At 41.7% G+C, this 22,973-nt stretch overlaps 1 protein-coding gene across 1 annotated transcript in view; it reads left to right on the top strand.

Moving 5' to 3' along the window:
- Positions 1-12,019: 12,019 nt before the first annotated feature.
- Positions 12,020-22,973, top strand: part of pigt (phosphatidylinositol glycan anchor biosynthesis, class T) — a 28,724-nt gene continuing 17,770 nt past the window's right edge. The window contains exons 1-5 of the mRNA XM_072238903.1: positions 12,020-12,300; positions 13,329-13,506; positions 15,091-15,218; positions 20,953-21,053; positions 22,249-22,335. Coding sequence (XP_072095004.1) covers positions 12,069-12,300; positions 13,329-13,506; positions 15,091-15,218; positions 20,953-21,053; positions 22,249-22,335 — 726 coding nt within the window. The 5' untranslated portion in view covers positions 12,020-12,068. The remainder of the gene's footprint in view (positions 12,301-13,328; positions 13,507-15,090; positions 15,219-20,952; positions 21,054-22,248; positions 22,336-22,973) is intronic.

Raw genomic sequence — 22,973 nt, 5'->3', positions numbered from 1 at the left:
CCGTCTCCATCAAATCAGAATTGTCCATGGCCCCTATTTAACGGATACAATATCATTTTCCACCAGAGGGCTGCGCATTCACAGTGAGCTGCTATCGCCTCCTCCCGCCAGTATAGTTTTGATCTCCTGATCTAAAATGTGGAGGAAGTTTGATCAAACAGCCAGGAAAAGTGGCTCTGCAATGCTCCGTGAAGATCGAAGGGCATGACTAGGCACAGAAAAAGTCATTCATCTCAATCAAGGAAGAGCCTAGTTTGTGACACTTGTTGGTACCACTGGATCCAGACTTCCAAGGTCGAGAGAGTGGAATGGCTTTTCCACTTTAAAATCTCCCCTGCACAGGTTTCCTGTCATCATTGGACACGATGGACAACCACCACAGAGGAAGTTCAGTGAGGATAATTAGATTTGTTTTTGAGATAGTGTGTCCATCTTTTGAGCCAAAACTGGCCTCTTTTCTCAAGAGTACAGAGGGTGAGAGGTGATATGTACAAAAGCCTTAGTGAATTTGAAAGGCTGGATCCTGAAAGGTTGTTTCCCCTTACTGAAGAACCTAGAAGCAGGGATTACAGTCTCAATACAAGAGATAGGCTACTTAGGACTGAAGTGAGGAGATATTTCCTCAAGCAGAATTTGATCTCTTTTCCAGAAATCTCTGGAGGATCTATCAATGATTGCACTCAACAGTGATAAGTAGAGTTTTGCACTTGACCAGAATCAAATAAATATTTGGACAAGGCAGAAAACAAGTACTGAGGTGGAAGATCAGACATGATCTTGTTGAAAGTACAGAGCAGTTTGAAGGGCTGAATGGTTTTCTGCTCCTATTTCTTGTTATGTTCCTAATTTCACTTTTGAAAGGCCTCCTTCAAATTCTCAGGCAGTGTTTCATTGTTCTAGACTGCACAACATTACTACAGTGAACACATTGATCAAAAAAACCGTTAGCCTTTTGCAACACTAGTTTGGGTCATTTCTTGTAAAGATGGGCCAGGTATCTTTCTGTTGTGTTCTCTTCTAAACTGCATTCTCCAAAGCCAAGGTATTTCTCCTTGTAGATTTCCAAGTGTGGACTTATTAAGCTTTGTACAGCTATACATGATTGCCTTCAAATTCAGTGCCTTAGATGTAATGGCTGTCATTTCATGTTTTTCTTTAAAACTGTTTTATTCAATTCTTGTTATAAATTTGCTGAATATTTGAAGATTTAACACAAATCCCATGTTAGATCCTGTTTACGTAGAATGCCTTTAATTCCCAGTGACTAATATTGATTTTCTATTACTGACAACTGTAACTAATATTGGTTTCTCAGTAGCTGTTAATGGTTCCCAGTGATATCAGTCTTTAGGTACAGTAGCTGATAGAACACCCATCCCTCGCTAACAGATATCTTGTAGGAGAAAGAGAAAACACCGGAAACACTCAGCAGATCAGGCAGCACTGGCGGAGAGATAAAGAGAGTTGAGGGTCAAGGACTCTTTATCGGAACTGGTGAAATGAGAAAACATGTTACTTCTCAAGTTGCAGATGGAGTGGGTAGAGATGGATAAGACAAAGAGGACATCTTTGATAGGGTGAGGTTTAGGTTGCCATGGTGACGTGCTGTTTATGAAGCCAGCTGGTTGATAGATTGGAAGGAAACAAACACAGGGATACGGAAACACTGTGAAATTCTGGTCAGAGCTGAAACCTACAGGAAAATCTGGCAGTGTCTGTGAAAGTAGAAAATTTGAGTTATTTTTACAGATTACAATTAACTTTGCTACATTATTGACTCCAGAAGGCTATATCATTGCAGATAGCTGATGAGGTGCTGTTTCTCAAGTTATGGACTTCTAATAATTGATATTCTTCTCTCAGTAATTGGAATCTAATGCTGCATTGAGTTATATTTGTTAGAGTGGATTTCCTTTTGGGTAGATGATTTGTTTACACTTAATGACTTTGGCCACCAGACTTCCATTTTAACTGTTTGACAAAGGACTGTGGATTGAGTCCACCACATTGGGCTTCCTAAAAGGTGTAAATACCAAACGCTTCTGGTGCCTGATGCTGTAGTTTCGAAGACAGTATTATCTATACATTATAAATATTAATTGTCTTCTACGTTAGCACGGGAAATGCCAAATAAATGTATTGTGGATTGAACTAAAGGCTGTGGATACCAACCCAGACATGTTGGCTTCAGAAGGAAAAGATGAAATCCTAAGGTGTGATGCTTGTATGTAGCTTCAATAGGAAGCATTGTCTGTAGCTTTTTTAAGTAGCGATTGCCTTTGTGTTTAGCATATAAATATCAAGCCCACATTTAGCCAGCAGACCTTTCTGCGGAAAGCAACTCTGTCCGTAAGATGCCTGCTGTAGCTTGTTGTGTCGAATAAAGAAACTGCTTTGTATCTACCAGTGACTCTGTCTCTCTGGTAATTTCGTCCACGCTACAATATTGACTTGGTAACCAGGGTGGACGTCCTTATGATTGATATCCACCCCCTATTGTTGACACTGGGCTCTCAGTAACTGTTCCCATTGACATTCCACAAGTGTATCAGGAGCAAAAGGGTGGCCAGGGAAGGGGTTCCCTTAGAGACCAAAAGGATAATCTACGTGTAGGGCCAAGGTAGGTTGGCAAGTTCCCAAATGAATACCTGGCACCTGTGCTCAGCTGAAGAAGAACATGGGAGATGGTGAGTTCAGGACTGTATCTGGATAAGGTCAGCATTCTAAAGGAGGAGATGTCAGCAGATGCTAGCCCATTAGCTGGTGCTTATGTCAGTCAGAGGGAAATTATGGAAGAAAATCCTAAGGGATAAAATTAATTACATTTGGAAAGGCAGAGTCTGATCACAGGTAGTCTGTTTGGCTTTGTATGGGGAAAGTCCCTTCTCACTAATTTGACTGAACGTCCTGAGGAGATAAAGTTAAAGGTAAAAGAAAAAGAATAGCTTTATTCGTCACATGGACATTAAAACATATGGTGAAACGCTTCGTGTCAATAATCAACACTTTCCAAGGATTGTGCTGGGCAAATATTGCCACATTTCTGGTGCCAATATAACTTACCCGCAACTGTCTAACCCTGACTGCATGTCTTTGGAATGTGGGAGGAAACTGGAGCACCCAGGGGAAACCCATACGGTCTCAGAGTGAATGTACGGACAGTGGTGGGGATCATACCCTGAATGGTGATCACTGAAGCTGTAAAAGTGATTGTGCTAACCGCTACATGACTGTGCTACCGAAAGGAGACTGATGAAGGCAGGGTGGTGGGTATTGTCTAAATGAATTTTAGTGAGGCATTTGATGGAAGTTCCACGTGGTGGGTTGGTCCAGAAGGTTAAGGTTAAGGATGATCTGGCTACTGGGACCCAAATCTGGTTGAATGATGGAGACAGAGGTTTTTCTGACAGGAGGCATGTGAGCACCGTTGTACTGCAGGTGCTAATGCTGGGACCCTTGTTATTTCCCATATATGTTAATAACTTGGATGTGTAGGAGATATCAGAAAGTCTGTGTGTAACACAAACATTGCTGGTGTTGTGGATAACCAGTATGGTTATCTTAGGCTACAACAGGATATAAATCAGATGGAGAATTGGGCAGAACCTTGGCAGATTCAATTTAATCCTGACAAGTCTGAGGTGGTGCGTTTTGGGAAATTAAATAGGGGTCGGACAAATCAAGTACATAGTAGGGCACTAAGCGATGTTGAGGAACAGAGGTTCAGGTCTATAGTTTCCTGAAAGTAGCAACACAGGTAGATAGGTTGGTGAAGAAGGCATATGGTGTGCTTGTCTTCATTGATCAGAGCATAGAATATAAAAGCTGGAGTGTTATGAACTTTACAAATCCTTGAGGGCTGCGTGCAGTTGTGGTTGGCCCACCATAGGAAGGGTGTGCCTTCACAAGAGAGAGTGCAGAGGAGATTCACCAGGATACTGCCTTGATCGGAGGACTTTAGTTATGGGGACAGACCTGTTAGAAATCTTTTTTATTTTATTTAGCGATGCAGCACAGAGTAGACCCTTCAAGCCACGCTGCCCGAGCAGCGCCCGACAGACCCGATGAACCCTAACCAAGATCACAGGACAATTTACTGGTAGGTCTTTGGACTGAGGGAGGAAACCAGAGCACCCAGGAAAAGCCCACGTATTCCATGGACTCCTTTACAGCTGGCACCGGAATTGAATCCTGAACTCTGGACTGCTCCAAGCTGTAATGGTGTTGCGCTGACTACACTACCGCGGCACTCACAGTGTTTTCCTTGGACTGGAGGCTGAGGGTGACCTGAGGAAGGTAGGCAAAACAGGCATAAAATTACAGGACAGTCAGGATCTCAGCCTGAACTATCAGTTATCCATTTCCCTCCACAGGTGCTATCTGACCTCCAAGGTCAGTTTGTTCTTCCAGACTGCAGCATCTGCAGTCTCTTCTGTCTCAGAAACTATTTCCCCTAGAAGGCGATCAAAACACAATAAGGCATAGGTGAGAGAAAGGAGCTTTAAATAGGATTTGAGAATTTTTTTTTACACACAGAGTGATTGATATCTGGAACTCCTTTGCACAGATGGTGATGAGGTCACATGTAATCACTTACAGTATGTTGAAAAGATGTTTAGTCAGACACTTAAATAGGTAGGGCACAGGAAGACCTAAATACAGGCAAAAGCTCCTTTCTAGGCAAAAAAAAGTCAGTATGAACATGGCGTGCTGAAGGGCCCTTTTCTGTGCTGTACACTCTATGATGTCAATTCCTCTTTATTGATACTGGGCCTTGACAGGTAATTGACAGAGATCTCTCAGGAACAGGTTAAATTACCAATATTGACGACTAGTATCTGTATTCAGAGCCACAGAACAATACACAAATACAGGCCCTTCTGCCCAAGCAGTCCATGCTGACCTCTGTGCCCACTCAGTTAATGTCCTGTGTTTTGCCCACATCTCTCTAAGCCCTGCCCTTCCATGTACCTATCCAAGCGCTTCTTAAATGGTACTTTTGTACCTGCCACTTCTGGCAGCTCATTTCATGTACTCACCACCTCCTGCATGAAAAAGTTACCCCTCAACTCCCTTTTAAGTCTTCCCCTCTCACACTTTATCTATGCCCTTCAGTTTTGGAATCTCCTCCCCTGCAGAAAAGATTGTTAACCTCTGTGGCTCTCATAATATGAAATACTTCTATAACATTGGCTCTCATTCTCTTACATTCCAAAGAATAAAGACCAACCTCTCCCTATAACTCAGGCTCTCTGTAACTGATACCATCCACCTGGGACGTTCTCTCTTCCCCCTTCCCTACAAGAAACAAAAACCTGAAAGCACATACCACCAGGCTCAAATACCGCTTCTACCCTGCATTATAAGACTATTGAATGGTTCTCTGGAACAGTAAGATAGACTCTTGACTTCACAATTCACCTTGTTATGGCTCGGCACATTATTTTCACCTACACTGCACTTTCTCTGTAGCTGTTACACTTTATTCTGCGTTCTGTTCTTGATTTCCCTTCTACTGCCTCAATGCACTGTTGCAATCTGTACGAATAGTATGCAGGAGAAGCTTTTCACTATATCTTTGTATGTTTAACAATAAAACATTTCCAATTCCAACTTTTGTCTATTGAATGTGAATTGATGTCCTCTGCAATGGAGAACAATTCCCAGGAACTAATGTGGGGATCCTGAGGATTGATATTGATTCCCAAACACTTGTAGCCCCTCGAGCCACACTGCCCAGCAACCCTCAAATTAACCTTAGCCTAATCATGGGCTCTCAATGTTGCAAGAACTCAGCAGGTCAAGCAGCATCCATGGAGGGAAATGGACATTCAATGTTTCATAAAACACAGAACATTACAGCACAGTACAGCCTTTTCAGCCCACAATGTATTGCCAACCTTTTAACCATCTCCAAGATCAATCTAGCCCTTCCCTCCTTCATAGCCCTCTATTTTTCTACCACCCATGCACCTATCTAAGAGTCGGACTGAGACCCTTCATCAGAACGGGAAAGAAAGATGCAAGATTATTTGTCACGTGCACATCAAAACATAAAGTGAGGTGCATCGTTTGCGTTAACAACATGAGTTGGGGCGGATGGCAGACAGGCAATCAGTGCGAAAGAGAAGTGCGAACGACGAGCGGAGGGAATTGGCTCGACTGGAAGCTGGCTGTGTTTTGCTTGATGCATGAATGTGGTTTGGGACCTGTTGAGGGAAAGAGAGTGGGGAAGGAATGGAAAATGCTGGGAGGGGGTCGTGTGGGTCCGGTAATGGCGGACAAGATAAGAGGGGGGGTTGAGGGAAAGAAAGTGGAGAAGGAGAGGGATAGGGACTTGAGATCAGATGTAGGCAGCTGGGGAGAGGTGGATTATTGTGAAGGGAGAAATAAAGGGAATGAGGAGGTAGTGAGGGGTCGGGTGAATAAAAACCAAGACAAGGGGAATAAAAGAATAAGAAATGATAGTGGAGAAAGCTCTGAAAGTGAGGAAGATGAACAAGCTCAGAGAGGAGGTGTTGTCATAATTAGGTTTAATGAGAAGGCTCAGGGACATAAGAAGAAAATTAACCCGTTTGTACTAACAACAACTCTGACAAATAAGATAGGGGAAATAGTATTTGCAAAAGTCCTTAATGATGGCAACTTATTGGTAAGATGTGTGAATGAGGAACAACTCGAGAAAGCACTCAAGCTAAAAGAGATAGGAAAATGCAAGGTGGAATACACTGGGAGGGTGGGAGCACAAAATAGTGGTTGTAAAGGAGTGATCACGGGGATACCAATGAGTATAAATATGGAGGAGATAAAGAGGAATATCAAAGGAGGGAAAGTAATAAATGTTCAAAGACTGAAAACAACAAAGGAGGGAGTGAAAAAGGAAAGTGAGTCAGTATTGATTGACTTTGAAGAAGAAAGAGTGCCCAGGAAGGCATTCCTGGGTTTCATGAGCTACCCAGTAAGGGTGTATGTGCCAAAACCACTGAGGTGCTATAATTGTCAAAGGTTTGGACACGTGGTTAAAAACTGTAAAAGGCCGAGGAGATGTGCTAGATGTGGGGGTGATCATGAATATGGAAAGTGCGGAACAGGAGTTCAACCAAAATGCTGCAATTGTGGAGGAGCTCATAATATTGCATATAGTGGGTGTGAGGTTGTCAGACGGGAGACTAAAATTCAAGAAATAAGAGTGAAAAGAAAGATCACTTATGCAGAAGCTGTAAGAACGTCAAGAGAACAGAATAATGCTCCTAATGAACAGGGAGCAATAGGGATACGAGAGATGCAACAAAGAACAAATGACAGGATTTATGTAGACAAAAAGGCTCTAGTAACATTCATTGCAGGAGTGATTAATAGTACGGCTGAGGTAAAGTCAAAAAGTGACAAAATTCAGCTGGTGGTAAAAGCAGCAGTAAACCATTTAGGGTTGGTAGGACTGACATGGGAGGAAGTGAGGGAGAACCTCAGTAATCAGTCAAGCCAGGAAGTGTCATGTGTTGGTTAATACTAATTATGGTGATTCTTTTACAATGGAATGCAAGGAGCTTACTGGCCAATAGCCAGGAATTCAAGCACTTTATTAAAGAAATGGTTGTAAAACCGGATGTAGTGTATATTCAGGAAACTTGGTTGAAACCAACTTTAGACTTTGTGGTATATGGGTATACAATGATAAGGAAAGATAGAAATCTTGGGGGAGGAGGGGGTTGTGCTATGTTAATCAAGCAAGGTATACCATATAGGGTACTGGAAAAAGGAGATGATCAGGAATACATAGTGGTGGAAGTGTGGGAGAGAGGGGAGGGAGTGGTTATAATTAACTACTACAATCCATGTAAAAGGTTGGATTTGTACAGCCTATTAAAGATACAAGGACAAAACAGACATAAAGTAGTGTGGTGTGCAGATTTCAATGCTCATAGCACAACATGGGGGGATCAGATTACAGATCCAAATGGAAAGGTAATTGAAGATTTGATGGAAGAAAGGGATTTGGTGTGTATGAATGATGGTAGCAGCACAAGGATAGATATAACAACAGGAACTGAGTCAGTGTTAGATATTACGTTAGTGTCTAATACCTTGGCTGGCATTAGTAACTGGGGAGTTTGGACTGCTTCAACAGTAGGCAGTGATCACTACCCAGTTTTGTGTTCAGTGGGTGAAAGAGTTGAAGTAAGACCAGGTGGCAGAACCCCAAAGTGGGTGTTTGAAAAAGCAGATTGGGGTAAGTTCCAGAAATTGAGTGAAGAAGGGTTGACAAAGATTGATATTTCTGGAAATGTAGATGAATTAAACAGTCAGGTGACTTCAGCAATTATCATGGCAGCAGAAGGATCTAGACCTAGGAGTAAAAATAGGATGAATAGAAAACTGGTACCATGGTGGACAGAGGAATGTTGTCAGGCTGTAAAAAACAGAAATAGAGCATTCAGGCTAGTTAAAAGAACCCATAATATGCAGCATTTGGTTCAATATAAGAAAGCACAGGCAGTGCTGAGAAGAACTACACGTCAAGCTAAAAGGGCAAGTTGGAGGAGTTTTTGCGACAAGGTAGGAAGAACAACACCTGTGGGAGAGATATGGGGAATGATTAAGAGGATGGGAGGAGATGGAAGGGAATGGGAATATCCAGTAATGATATCTGAGGAGGAAACTGCAGTCTCCAGTAGGGATAAGGCTGAGGTCATGGCCAAGTCATTTATACCGATACACAGTTCAGAAAATTTGTCTGAAGAAGGGAGAAGAAGAAGGGAAAGAATAATGAGCAAACACCCAGGTGTGTTAAGCAGGAGGGAAGGAACAGATGATATAATTGATGATCCATTTACATTAGCAGAAATGGTGAGAGCAATAAAGAGATCGAGACCAACCTCCCCAGGGAAAGATCTGATATGCTCTGTGATGCTAAAAAATCTAGGAGAAGGAGCGCTCTTGAAGTTGCTGCATTTTTATAACAGAGTGTGGGAGGAGGGAAGATTACCAAGTGCATGGAAAGAAGCAGTAGTAATTCCAATAAGGAAGCCTGGCAAGGATCTGTCAAAACCCACTAGCTACAGACCAATTGCATTAACATCAAGTATATGTAAGATAATGGAAAGGATGATAACAGAAAGGTTATTATATGAGCTTGAGAAAAGGGGAATGCTGGCAGGTTATCAGAGTGGTTTTAGAAAGGGAAGGAATTCCATGGGCTCGGTGATTATGTTAGAGAATGAAATAAGGAAGGCCCAGGCAAATAGAGAGTCAGTAGTGGCAGTGTTCTTTGACATTGAAAAAGCCTATGATATGATGTGGAAAGAAGGATGATTAATTAAACTGCACAAGATGGGGGTTGGTGGGAGAGTTTTTAATTGGATTAAAGATTTTTTGTTTGGTAGAAAAATTCAAGTTCGGATTGGATCAGAATTATCAAAACAGTACATAGTGGAAAATGGCACACTGCAAGGTAGTGTGATTAGCCCGTTACTTTTCATCATTATGATCAATGATGTCTTCACAAAGGTACCAGTGGATATAGGTAGGTCACTGTTTGTGGACGATGGGGCCTTGTGGAAAAGAGGCAGGAACATGGACCATATAATCAGGAAACTACAAGAAGCAATTGATGAAGTGGTGGAGGGGGGTTATGATTGGGGATGTAGATTTTCAGTAGATAAAACTCAAACTGTATTTTTTACCAGGAAAAGGGTTGAGGTAGGGAAGAAGTTAAGGATGTATGGGGTTGAATTAGAAAGGGTTGCATCATTTAAATTTCTGGGAGTTATATTTGATTCACGATTAACATGGGCAGACCATATCAGGAAAGTTGAGGAGAAATGTAAAAAAGTAATAAATGTGATGAGATGTTTGACTGGTAGGGAATGGGGAGCAAGTTGTTCAGCTTTGAAGAGAATGTATGTGGCTTTAGTGAGATCTGTATTGGATTATGGAAATATAGTATATGGATCAGCAACTAGGTCTCTTATAAGGAAACTGGATGTGATTCAGGCTCAGGCCTTGAGAGTGTGCAGTGGGGCTTTTAAAACGTCACCAGTGTCAGCCCTACAGGTAGAAATGGGAATAATGCCTTTGGAACTAAGAAGGATGCAACTGATGGCAAACTACTGGGCTAACTTGCAGGGGCACAATGATTCTCACCCTACTAAAGGAGTGTTGCAGGAGTGCTGGGAAAATGGGAGGTTTCAGAGGGATACCTTTAGTCGGGTAGGGAATGATATCGCGAAATAATGTGGAGTGTTTGATCTGAGGATAAGTCCTTCAGTAGTTTATCCGGTTGTAGCTCCATGGAAGCTTGTATGGCCTGACATAGACTGGCATTTGTTAGAGGTAAAAAGGAAAGAAAGATATAAAACAGATTTGGTAAATGCATTTAACTGTCATGTGATGGAAAAGTATAGTGATTATACTCACATTTATACGGATGGTGCGAAGGAACCTGAAACAGGAGTGACAGGGTTTGGGGTGGTAATACCAGTAAAAGAAATTGGAATCAGCAGAAGAACATCTAATAAGTTAGGGGTGTTTACAGTGGAGATGCTGGCGGTGTTGGTTGCGTTGCAATGGGTGCAGAAAGCCAGACAAGTCAAAGCATTGATATGTTCAGATTCATCCTCAGTTCTAGCAAGTTTAAGGTCTTTTTACACAAATAGTCGGCAAGATGTACCTTATGAAGTTCTTCAGTTAGTTACAAGAATTGCAAATCAGGGAGGTCAGGTAAAATTTCTATGGGTTCCAGCACATGTAGGGGTGAAGGGGAATGAGAGGGTGGATGAGTTGGCAAAGAGGGCGTTAAAGAAAGAAAATGTGGAAATGCACATTAGTATCAGTAAAGCAGAGGGTAAGTGTGTAATCTGGGAAAAAGTCAACCAAATGTGTCAAGAAAGATGGGACAGGGAGGGGAAAGGGAGGCATTTATATCAAATACAACAGAGTGTTGCAGTTACTAGGGTAGGTAATGGAAACAGAAGAGAGGAAATTGTGTGGACTAGGTTAAGGCTGGGGCATTGTGCATTAAACGAAACATTGAAAATGATAGGGAAACACCAGACAGGATTGTGTGAGGAATGTCAGGAAGAGGAGTCAGCAGAACATGTAGTTTTGTGTTGCAGGAAGTATGGGATACAGAGAGAGATGATGAGAATTAAACTAAGGGAGTTGGGGTTGCAGGAATTCACATTAAAAGGGTTGCTGGGCATGGGTGAGAGAGCACAAGTCCGGGTATTTTTAGCGTTTTTAAGGGGTACAGGGGTTTTTTATAGGATATGACGAATAAACAGGAATAGGGTACTAGGATGGTCAAAGATGGGAGGGTAAAGTGTAGGGGGGTGTGTGTGTGTGTGTGTGTGTGTGTGTGTGTGTGTGTGTGTGTGTGTGTGTGTGTGTGTGTGTTTGTGCGCGTGCACGATTGGGTGAAGGGATTTAGAATATATGTCTAGTACACATTCTGGAGCAGAGGGTGGCGGTAATGCACCATTAAGCTGGATGCCAACCGCCGTAAAACAAGATACAGACAGCGTTACCAACACTTGAGAATGTGCTGCGGCAACCCGCAACACATTTCAACAAAAAGGGTGTAGAAAACAGAATGCAAGGGTGGGGAGGGCAAGGAGCAGCGGCTGCCGAGTTATGAGTGAATTCAGGTGAGAGGTGGGGAAGCCTGGGAGGTGACAGGTGGGTAAGGCAAAGAGCTGAAGAAGGACTCTGATGGTGGACAATACTGTACACCAAGGAATAAAGGAAATTAGAGGGATGAGGGTGATGGCGTTAGGCAGGGAAAGAGAAGGGGTGAAAGAGGCACAGGGATAAGGGAAAACATGGGGAGAAGAGCAATCGATATCGGTTCACAGGGCCCACTGTCGATTCCTGATTCCCTATCGATTGCTCAGAAGGAGGTACAGTATTGGTCCCTAATTGCAGATACCGACGACTGATTAGACCCTCCTCTCACAAGGAGCAACACCTATCACTCCACCACTGGGCGCCGAGGACTGTCTTGGACTTGCCCTGGACATGACGCAATATCCTGTCCGCCCGGAAGAGGTGCACCGGCGCTGGCGGTTCCCATGGCGATGGGGCCTAGTTCAGTCCCGGGCTGTAGGCTCCTGGTCGCCGCTGGGCTGTTGGCGGCGGCTGGCTGGGCCCTGCAGCCGGAGCAGGGTCACTGTGCACAGCGGGACCGCTTCGAGGAGGAGCTGGTGCTGAAGCCGCTCGGCTCCGGCGATGTGGCGGCCAGCTTTCAGTTCCGCAGCCGTTGGGACGTGGAGCCGGGGCGAGGAGACGGAAGCCGGAGCCGGGGTGAGTTTCGGCCAACTGTAGCGGAGGGACAGTGCGGAAGGAGTACGGGCGGAGGGCATCCATAGGGAGGTCGGGAGGTTGTTGTCAGGCAGGATCTGTGATGGTGGGGAATGTCTGTAGTGGTGGGGGAGGTGTGGAGAGTCTGGTAGTGGGGGTGAGAGGGGAGATTCTGTGGGTGGAGAGTGGAATGTTAGGAGGTAGGCAGTGGGTGATATATATATCCCAGCTCTATCATTGTAGAGGTTACCAGACTGATAGAGGAATACTTTCAAAGAAGTAAATACAGAACTATAAAAGCAAGGAGACAGTTCTATTGGTGCATGAGTCTGAACTGATCAGCAACCATTTTAGTCTAAAACTATATCAATCCCATCTTCTGTTCACCCAACACTCCCATCAATATCCACCGCCCCAGATAATATACTACAGCAATTTGAAATGGCCAGTTAACTGACCAGTCTGTACTTCTTTGGGATGCAGGAGGAAAAGAAAACAATGGGGAAACACATCCAGTCATAGTGAGAGTGTGCAGACTCCACTAAGACAGCATGCAAGGGCAGGATTGAACCCCCGTCTCTGATGTTGTGAGACAGTGGCTCCATTAGTTGAGCCACTATGCTGCCCACATTCGCAAAGCATCCTTGAATAAATTCACCGTCCCCACTGATTCCTGAGACCACTCAAAGTGAAAAGAGAGCTTTCACTATGGTCTTGTGCAAGGAATGACAAGAGTGCACTACTCACAAAATAACCCCTGTAGTCACCACTGCTTCATCAGATAAAGAACCTGTGATTTCTCCCATTGGCATCAATCACCACAAAACCACAGTGGAAGCAAGTTATTCATGATCCAGAAGCACTGTGTAGGAATGGTTACACCATTTCCTCTGCTGCTGAGTTCTCATTTAAAGGTATTTAGGTTTGGTGTTGTTTCTGCTTATTAGTAAATCACCACACTGAATGAAGCGATAATGCTACACTGCTGTATATTCGTGCAACTGATATTAATATCCAGGCTGTGTCTGCAGTCTCTCATTACAGACTCTTTCCGAAGTCACTGGGGCAAGTACTCTCCAAATTTGCTGTGCGCGAGCTGCACCTTTCTTTCAGTCACGGTTTCTGGAGGCGGGCGGCGTGGGGGCAGCCTTTCCTTCAAGCCCCACCAGGGGCAGAGCTCTGGGTCTGGTTTCAGCCGTCGGTTACAGAGTAAGTGGCAAGCTGTCTTGATGTGACAGTGTGTTAAACCCTTGTATTTTGTGTGCTTACATACCTTTAAATGAGTATTGTATTTTTGTGTGCTGCTTGTTGGTTTTCCTATATACATTTTAAAGTTCAAATTTGTAATGTAAGCTGTTGCTCTCTGGATTTTTGGAGGGGCTGTAGTGTCCTTACTAGCTTGAGTGTTGTTTTCCTTTCCTCGTTTCACAGGAATTTATAATGGGAGGTTAAGGCCAGGGTATCTGAACGAACAGTAAATTCTGACCTCTAACTCTTCTCAGCTGAAGATATTGTCGCTGTTTCACAGCTTCATTGACCTGGGTTTGATTCTTCATCAGGACCCAATGAAGGGTCTCAGCCCAAAGCATTGACTGTTGATTCCTTTCCATAGATACTGTCTGAACTGCTGAGTTCCTCCAGCATTTTGTATTTGTTACTGTGGACTTGCAGAATCTGTTGCGTGTCTGAGTGGAATTTACACTTTTTCCATGTGACCATGCGGGTTTCCCGTTGTGTTCTGATTTCCTCCCCCTTCTGTATGTGGCTGGTGGTGAAATTATGGGCTTTAAGTAGGTTAGGGAATTAAATAGCTGAGAATGAACATAAGCTCTGTAAGTCGTATGGAAATATACAAGTGTCTAATGTGCATCCTCACATATACGTGCCAATAAAGTAGCAAATGCAGTTGTCTACTGTGTCAACGTTGTAATCCTACTGAAGCTACGGACAGGCTGTTTGGAGCACCACACAGATTTTGCAGTTGTGCATAGCCCTCTTCTGCTCCTCTCCTCAAGATGCTAACCATCACTGGAAGAGCGCAGCCTGTCAAATAACATGTGGAATGAGAAACTAGTTAATCCTTCATGTCAAAGACCTTCATCAGCCCCTTGTTGAACATTAATGTGGTCTGATAACTTGTCCATCTTGTTACTTGTCATTGAATGTCATAGCCTATTGTAGGAAATGTATTTGGTTTTCAGTTAGTTAGTCAGATATTTAAGAAAGCAATTAAGAATAGAATTGCTGTTATGTTTTGAACTCCTTTCATTTGGCCAAGAGATGCTACTTGCAGAAAACTTCCTTTGGCTTGGCAAAATGCTTTATAATTCTAAACAGGTTTTATATTATTAATCACAGTTATTAACACTAAATTGAACATTCTGTAACACTGGATAGTAAACCAGGGCTGCATATTGACCTTTTGTTTCTGAATATTGACTTTGAATTTAGTGTTAGCTGATGCATGAATATTTTGACACTTCAGAAGTCTGATGTGACATCAGTTCATCAGTTCTTAATGGGCAGAAACCTGAAATACAGGGTTAGCCGCCATTTGGTGTAAATTGGCACGTCTGATTACTGTACCATTGGGTGTGCATTAAATGTGGTTCTAAGTGGTGTGTGGAGTAGGTTTTCATGTGTATATTATCACCACCTTAAAATTAATGCCAGAGCGTAAAGGTGATACGATTTTCACACGCATCCAAAGGTTTGATTGTGATATATTTTCTTGTGCATTAAGAACTAAATGTACAATTTTAGATCAGTTATATTTACACTTTTTTCTTACAGTGTTGACACTACCTGGAAGGAACTGACTAATGTTCTCTCAGGCTTGTTCTGTGCATCTCTTAATTTCATTGATTCAACGAACACTGTTACTCCAACAGCTTCTTTCAAACCTCTTGGCCTTATTAATGGTAGGTATCAGACTATACTGGCAGGGCAAGTCTAGTTCAAAGACTATCAATTCCAGCCTCCTGGACAGCTTCAACCCACTGAAATTTGCCTACCACTGGAACAGTTCCAGAGCAGATGACACCTCCATGGCCTACACGCATCTCTGAAGCATCTGGACAGTAAAGACACCTATATTAGACTATTGTTTATTGATTACAGCTCCACCATCAATATAATAATTCCAAGTAAACTTGTCTCCATACTCTTAAGCCTAGGACTCAACACTACCTTTAAAAGTTGTATCCTTGACTTCCTAACCAACATAATTAGTAAAGAAAGGCAGCAATACCTCTGCTGGCAACAGCGCTGGTGCCCTACAAGGCTGTGTCCTCATTGCCCTACTCTAATCCCTATGTGCCCACAACTGCATGGTCCGATTCTGCTCGAACTCCTTCCACAGGTTTGCAGGTGATGCCACAGTAGTGGTCAGAATCTCAAATGAGTCAGAGTACAAGAAGGAGATAGCCTAGTGGTGTGTTGTCATGACAACAACCTTTCACTCGGTGTCAGTTAAACAGAAGAGCTGGTCATTGATTTCAGGAAGGGGTCAATGCACACATGCCTGATTATATGCCTGTGGTTGAATGCTACCTGGAATAGACAATTCTAAAGATTAATGACTTTCTGAGAAAGTACTTCCTCCATTTCTAATCGCAACTACTTGTATTGAAATTATGCCCTTTAGTTCTAGATACTCCCACTTAGGGGAGTTGTTCTTTCAGCATCCACCTTGTAAATCCTGATCAGAATCTTCAGAATTTAGACTAAGATCATCTCTTATTCTAAACTTCTGTGATTATAGGCCCAACCAACCTTATTCTTCATCTCCTGCATCCCTGGAATCTACCTTGTAAAGTTTCTGTGTACTGCCTCCAGTGCTTAAGTGTGGACACCAAAACTGTGCATAGCATTCCATCCAGCTGCAGTTTCACCAACACCCCATAAACTTGCATCAAAACTGCCTTCTACACACCATACCTCATGCAATAAAGTTCAGCATTCCACTGGCTTTCCTAATGGCTTGCTGACGTGCATGCTATTTATTCACTTTTATGTACTGGAGCCAACATATCCCTCTGTAAAAATATATTTTGTAGTCTCAGTTCATGTAAATATAAATTTCGTTGTAGTGGTAGTAACAATTATCTGCCCTTTCCTTCCAGAATGTGTAATCTCATTTTCCCCACAGAAAGAGCTGTTCCATTAGATAAAACTCCATTCAAACTTGTCTAGAACCAGTGTCCAATTGAAAAACAGGGGCTATAGATAGTGCTTGAAAATAAAAAAAATGCTGAGTAAAGCTTTCAAGTTAGTGGAAATTTGGAATGATAGGCAGTGTTGCTAAGGAAAAGAATAGTTTAGTCATTTAGATAAGGGTATCATGTTGTCAGAATTAAATTATAACACCACAACAGTAGATTAAAAGAGTCAAATTTTGGACACATTAATAGAAGATCAAAATTCACAGCATGGAACAAATTAAATAATTAGTGGCACTAATGACATAAATGTGCTTTAATTAATTGTCATTGCAGAGTCATGGTTGCAAGAAGACCAAAGTTGGGAAATAAATGTGCAAGGCTATGAGTTGTTCTGAAGACAGAAATTATTTTGGGGAATTGGTGTTGTAACCCTGATAATAAAGAAATTATCAAGGGTAATAGGATCATGAAGAAGGACAATGATAAAGGTCAGACATTGTGAGTGGGAATATTTCACAGAGATCTGAATAAAAGCGATACTTTGACCAGTATATCAGCAAATGCATAACAGAAACTTGTTTCAAAGATGATCCATTTAGTTCTGAGGAATTTAAATGTTGTTGAGATTAGCCAAAACAGTTTAACTTGGAATGCTGTCAGATTCCTAGTATATAAACTAGATCCAAGCAGTGAACTAGATAAATTTGGCATCTTGGGAGATTGAAGGATATGGAGATATGGAGGTAAAGTGGTTGAATAGCAAAGCAAGTTTGAGTGGCAGCACCTGATTGTATCTTGTTGGTTACAACCACTCAGATGGCAAACTAGCTTTCATTTTCCCTGATTTGCCTATCTAATTGCTTGCAATACCTACATGTTACCCTTTGTCAATGATTAATGTCCTTCAAATCTATCAGATACCAATGCTTACTAATGTTTTCTTTTTAAAAACGAATTCTTCTTACCTTAGTGGATAATTTCACACTTTATCCACTTGAGTGGTACAGTTGGTACAGTGGCATGCAAAAGTTTGGGCACCCCTAGTCAAAATTTCTGTTACTTATGTTACGTACCCTGTAACTGGGTTGCCAAACCAGCAGAAATGGAACGCTCGTTGGAATCTGGATTACTGGAACTAATAAAGTTTTATTAAAGAAATAAGTAATACAGTACACTAATCGTAAGGATATAAATGTAACAGGTTAGCAATGATAATACACACGAGGAAAGGGGACCGGGTCGAGACAACAGAGACTTTTGGAGAAGAGGAGTCCGGTGGTTAATACCGTTCCGGCCCTCCAGAAGTGCATCGAGAGCGGTAAGCGTAAAGGAGTTTCGTGCTTACTGATCTGGTTAACAACGGATGGTGCAATCCGGAGAATATTATGATCGAGGAATGTGTTTGCCGACTGGATACTGCACTTTTTACTGTTGGACTTCGGCCACATTCCACCGTGATACAACACTTGGCGGCACGGGAGGTTGTTCCTGCGTGTGGCCATCGAACGTGCAGCTCCTTCCGTGGAGGGTCAGACACCCTGAGCCAATAGACTGGTCCTGGACTTATTTTCCATCTGGCATAGTTTGCATTTTGTTGTTTGATTGTTGGGATTTTTTGTATTGCTATATTTACGCTCTATTCTTGGTTGGTGCGGCTGTAACAAAACCAAATTTCCCTCTGGATTAATAAAGTATATCTATCTATCTATATACTCAGAACTAGGGTAATAGGAATCAAACCAAGCTCTATTGCAGTCTAGGGGTAAAATGATCAGTCTTAAATGAAGCAGAGTTCAGTTCAGTTTAGTGCAGTTCACAGTAATTGCTGTTGTCGTACCTTTGGAGGGAGAGAGAGAGAGAGAGAGAGAGAGAGAGAGATGCAAGTTGATTTCAGGCAAACCTTTTGGATGTCTTCGCAGTTGGTTTCGGGCAGACCATTTGATGTCTTCTATCCCGCTGTGGTCACCGACTGTGACCCCTCCGTTCCGCATATGATCGTTCTTCCATGGTGAACCCGACACCCAGGCAAGGGTGGACACACACCCCAGGTTCCCACCAATCGTACCTTTACACCCTGTGAGCCTCTGGTCGGTTCCCGCGAACCGGACCTCCAAACTCCCACCAACTTTTGGGGGCACACTGCTCTTCCCAGGGTCTCGTAGTGTGCCACATGCCTTAGCAAACTTGCTCCTTTTATCCCCCTGCTGGGGTATCATCTGTCTATCAAACTTCAAACAGTTCAGGTTCAAAGCAACCGCTCTGTCAATAGCTGAATTGTGTTCCTTTCCCGTTAATCCCTCCCTTCTCTCGTATTAGCATTTTGAATATTTCTCCATTGTCTTTCTTTTCTCTCTCATTAGCATCATCAGTCCGGTACCTCTGCTGGGTGTCACACATGACACTGTGAATAGCTAAGTGAGTAAAAGATGACCTGAATTCCAAAAGGCATAAAGTTAAAGATGACACATTTCTTTAATATTTTCAGCAAGATTATTTTTTTATTTCCATCTTTTACAGTTTCAAAATGACAAAAAAGGAAAAGGGCCCAAAGCAAAAGTTTGGGCACCCTGCATGGTCAATACTCAGTAACACCCCCTTTGGCAAGTGTCACAGCTTGTAAACGCTTTCTGTAGCCAGCTAAGTCTTTCAATTCTTGTTTGGGGAATTTTGCCCATTCTTCCTTGCAAAAGGCTTCTAGTTCTGTGAGATTCTTGGGCCTCTTTTGAGGTCTATCCACAGATGTTCGATGATGTTTAAGTTGGGGGACTGTGAGGGCCAGGGCAAAACCCTCAGCTTGCGTCTCTTGAGGTAGTCCATTGTGGATTTTGAGGTGTGTTTAGGATCATTATCTTCTTGTAGAGGCCATCCACTTTTCATCTTAAGCTTTTTTACAGATGGTGTGATGTTTGCTTCCAGAATTTGCTGGGTAATAAATTGAATTCATTCTTCCCTCTACCAGTGAAATGTTCCCCGTGCCACTGGCTGCAACACAAGCCCAAAGCATGATCGATCCACCCCTGTGCTTAACAGTTGGAGAGGTGTTCTTTTCATGAAATTCTGCACCCTTTTTTCCTCCAAACATACCTTTGCTTATTGAGGACAAAAAGTTCTATTTTAACTCCACAGGACTTGTTTCCATAATGTATCAGGCTTGTTTAGATATTCCTTTGCAAACTTCTGACACTGAATTTTGTGGTGAGGATGCAGGAAAGGTTTTCTTCTGATGATTCTTCCATGAAGGTCATATTTGTGCAGGTGTCGCTGCATAGTAGAACAGTGCACCACCACTCCAGAGTCTGCTAAATCTTCCTGAAGGTCTTTTGCAGTCAAACGGAGGTTTTGATTTGCTTTTCTAGCAATCCTACGAGCAGTTCTCTCGGAAAGTTTTCTTGGTCTTCCAGATCTCAACTTAACCTCCACTGTTCCTGTTAACTGCCATTTCTTAATTACATTATGAACTGAGGAAACGGCTACCTGAAAACGCTTTGCTATCTTATTATAGCCTTCTTCTGCTTTGTGGGGATCATTTATTTTCAGAGTGCTAGGCAGCTGATTGGAGGAGCCCATGGCTGCTGATAGTTGGGACAAGGTTTGAGGAGTCAGGGTACTTATAAAGCTTTGAAAATTGCATCACCTAGCCTTTCCTAACAATGACTGTGAACAAGCTATAGCTCTAACAAGCTAATTAAGGTCTGAGAGGTTATCTGAGAGCTCAAATCTCTTGGGGTGCCCAAACTTTTGCATGGTGCTCCTTTCCTTTTTTTCCATTCTAAAGTTGTACAAAACAAAAAAATACACTAATCTTGCTTAAAATGTTGAAAAGAATGTTTCATCTTTAACTTTATGACTTTTGGAGATCAGTTCATCTTCTACTCACTTAGCTATTCAATGTAACAGAAATTTTGACTGGGGTGCCCAAACTTTTGCATGCCACTGTATATATACCCTGGCTCAAAGCTTGTTTTTCAATTGAGCTTTACATTATAATTAGACTTGGATGTGCTACACTCACACACCTCTTTTAAAGTTATCGTTAGATATTCTAAATAGTTGAGGTCAAAGCACATCTTCTTGCTTTATTCTTTTGGTTGCTGCCTGCTAATGCTAAAGTGATTCATTTATCCTCACACTTTTGTTTTTGGTTGACCAGTTCCCTCAACGTGCTAACGTATTATTCCCAATTCGACAAGTACGTGCACTTTGTGGATTGCCTTCTGAAGTTTGAAAAATACTGCATCTAATAGTTCTAGACTATCTTTAGTTTTGTCAAAACAAAACATTTTCCTGCATTAATTCTGCCTGATTATATTTTGATTTTCTGATTTCCTGTTCCCAGATCCTTCGTAATAACTTCTAGCAAAATGTATAGTTCTGTACCTGGTTGAGGTATCCTTTGATGAAATACTGGTCTCACTCCATTGTCATCTTTTATCTTGCTTGGTTTGCAACTTATAGTATTCATAGCATGGTATGTTGCTCTGTTTCCCTACAGAAACCAATCATAACTATTTAAGATATGCAGCACTGCCAAGAGAGATTGTGTGCACTGAAAATCTTACACCATGGAAGAAACTCTTACCGTGTGGTTCAAAGGTAAATCTTTTTAGAGTGAAAGTAATGAACAGCATTAAAGGTGTTGAAAATAAAATATGACTAAAGAAATCTAGAGTCAGGAAGAAGTGGAAGTAATTAAATTACACAAGTTACTTTTAAGTAAACCAGTAGAAGTAATATGAGGTAGAAGTCATATGATAATTCATCATTTATTATGGGTACTCAAAGATTATTGCATTATAATGAGCATCAGCCTTGTGTGAGATTTTATGTAGCTAATTATCCAGATGGTTAGAATATTTAAGCCCAGAACCAAAATGTGAATGAGTTTGGATTTGCTGCTGTTTAGCAACTCAATTTCCAGGCTGTAGAGCGGGTACTGTTTTTGTCAGACTATCGATGACTTGGGAGCTCAGGAAGGGGACAGGAGCTGCAGAGTTGTTTTGTGAATAGACGATTATTGGGAGTATTGCTATTGTAATATTGCTTGAGGATTGTTGGACCATTCCCATTACACCAAGTTCTATATCCATTGATTAGATTTTAACAATATTTAATTGGGTAACCCTCATAAATATACTTTAATAAATAATATAAATATTATTTAAATTAAGTTATATAAATATTATTTTTGGACTTTAATAGTTGATACATAATAAGTACAAAGGAAAATAATCTAAAACTCCGCTAAAGGTGAAACGTTTGTTCTAGGTTGACTGCTGATTGAAGACAGGAATTATGATGTTTTATAGCATGTACAAAGTTTGGTATCTGATATGACGAATGCATGTTTGATGCAACGTGAGATCTGAGGCACAACAGGTGTCTGTTACATTGAACCACTAGCACTGAGCATGTGCTTGATATGAAGAGTTGAGATCCAGTGGGCAGTAGCATTTTAAGATGCATACATCTGTCCCTGACCAGATATCTAGAAGAATATTGGATATGAGACATGTGCATTGTGTCAGAAATGATATCTAGAGTGTGGCAGTTATGTACTAGATGCGTTGTGTGATATTTGATGTGTATTGCTAAGTGTGTAATTCTTTAGGTGTGAGGAACAATATGCAGAAATCATGATATTTTGAGCTTGACATGCATACCACTTTTAATGTGCAATGTTGAGCTTGTTTGTGTTACATATTAATATTTAAAGGTTCAACATTTTGAGCTTTTTCTTTACTGCCTTGCATACTTCCTTACTAAGAGCAAAAAAATATTTTGTGTTCAGGCAGGATTGGGAGTGCTGCTGAAAGCTGAGCGGTTATTTCATACCAGTTATCACTCACAGGCTGTTCATGTCAGACCTGTTTGTCGGGTGAGTGCAGAACACTTTTTCATTTTGTCTTACTTGGTACGGCTGTTTCTGAATTAAGCAAAGTCTTATCTGTAGTGTTTATGTGGAATACATTCGTATTCCTATTCATGTCATGCCGCGCATCACCTTTTGCAAACAGGATACACTAGTCACCATCTAGAATATTCAACATTCAAAGGCTATTGTTCTTTGAGTATCACAGAACATGTGATAGAATTTTACACCAGAAAATGATATTTGATTGTATTGGTCCAACAGTTTGCTGAAGTAGTTCAGCTTTTCCATTGATCTTGTACTGTCCCTAATATTTATATACCTTTTCTCAAAGGGTATTCCAGTCCAATCACATCCAATGGCAATTCATTACATTCCTCCCACTCAAGATTTAAGCTCACTCAGTCTGTGAACGTTTTAATTTGGCTCTGTTGTCACTAACTGCCCAGAGGGGATAATCAGCTTTATCAAATTCTGGGTGCCTATATTATGTAAACTATGTTAATAAGCTGGGTGGAGCTTTTAGATTGAGGATTGAACTAATGGGCTTTGTGGAACAGTGATAAGGAATAGAAACAATGATAATATTATTTTTAGTGTATTTGAGTCAAAAAAGTCAAAAGACCCATTGTGTTTTGTGACCT

This window comes from Mobula birostris, chromosome 2 (assembly GCF_030028105.1).
Source record: "Mobula birostris isolate sMobBir1 chromosome 2, sMobBir1.hap1, whole genome shotgun sequence".
In the NCBI taxonomy this organism is placed as follows: domain Eukaryota; kingdom Metazoa; phylum Chordata; class Chondrichthyes; order Myliobatiformes; family Myliobatidae; genus Mobula; species Mobula birostris.
Note: the sequence above shows the minus strand (reverse complement) of the source record. Positions and strands in the feature narration are given on the sequence as shown.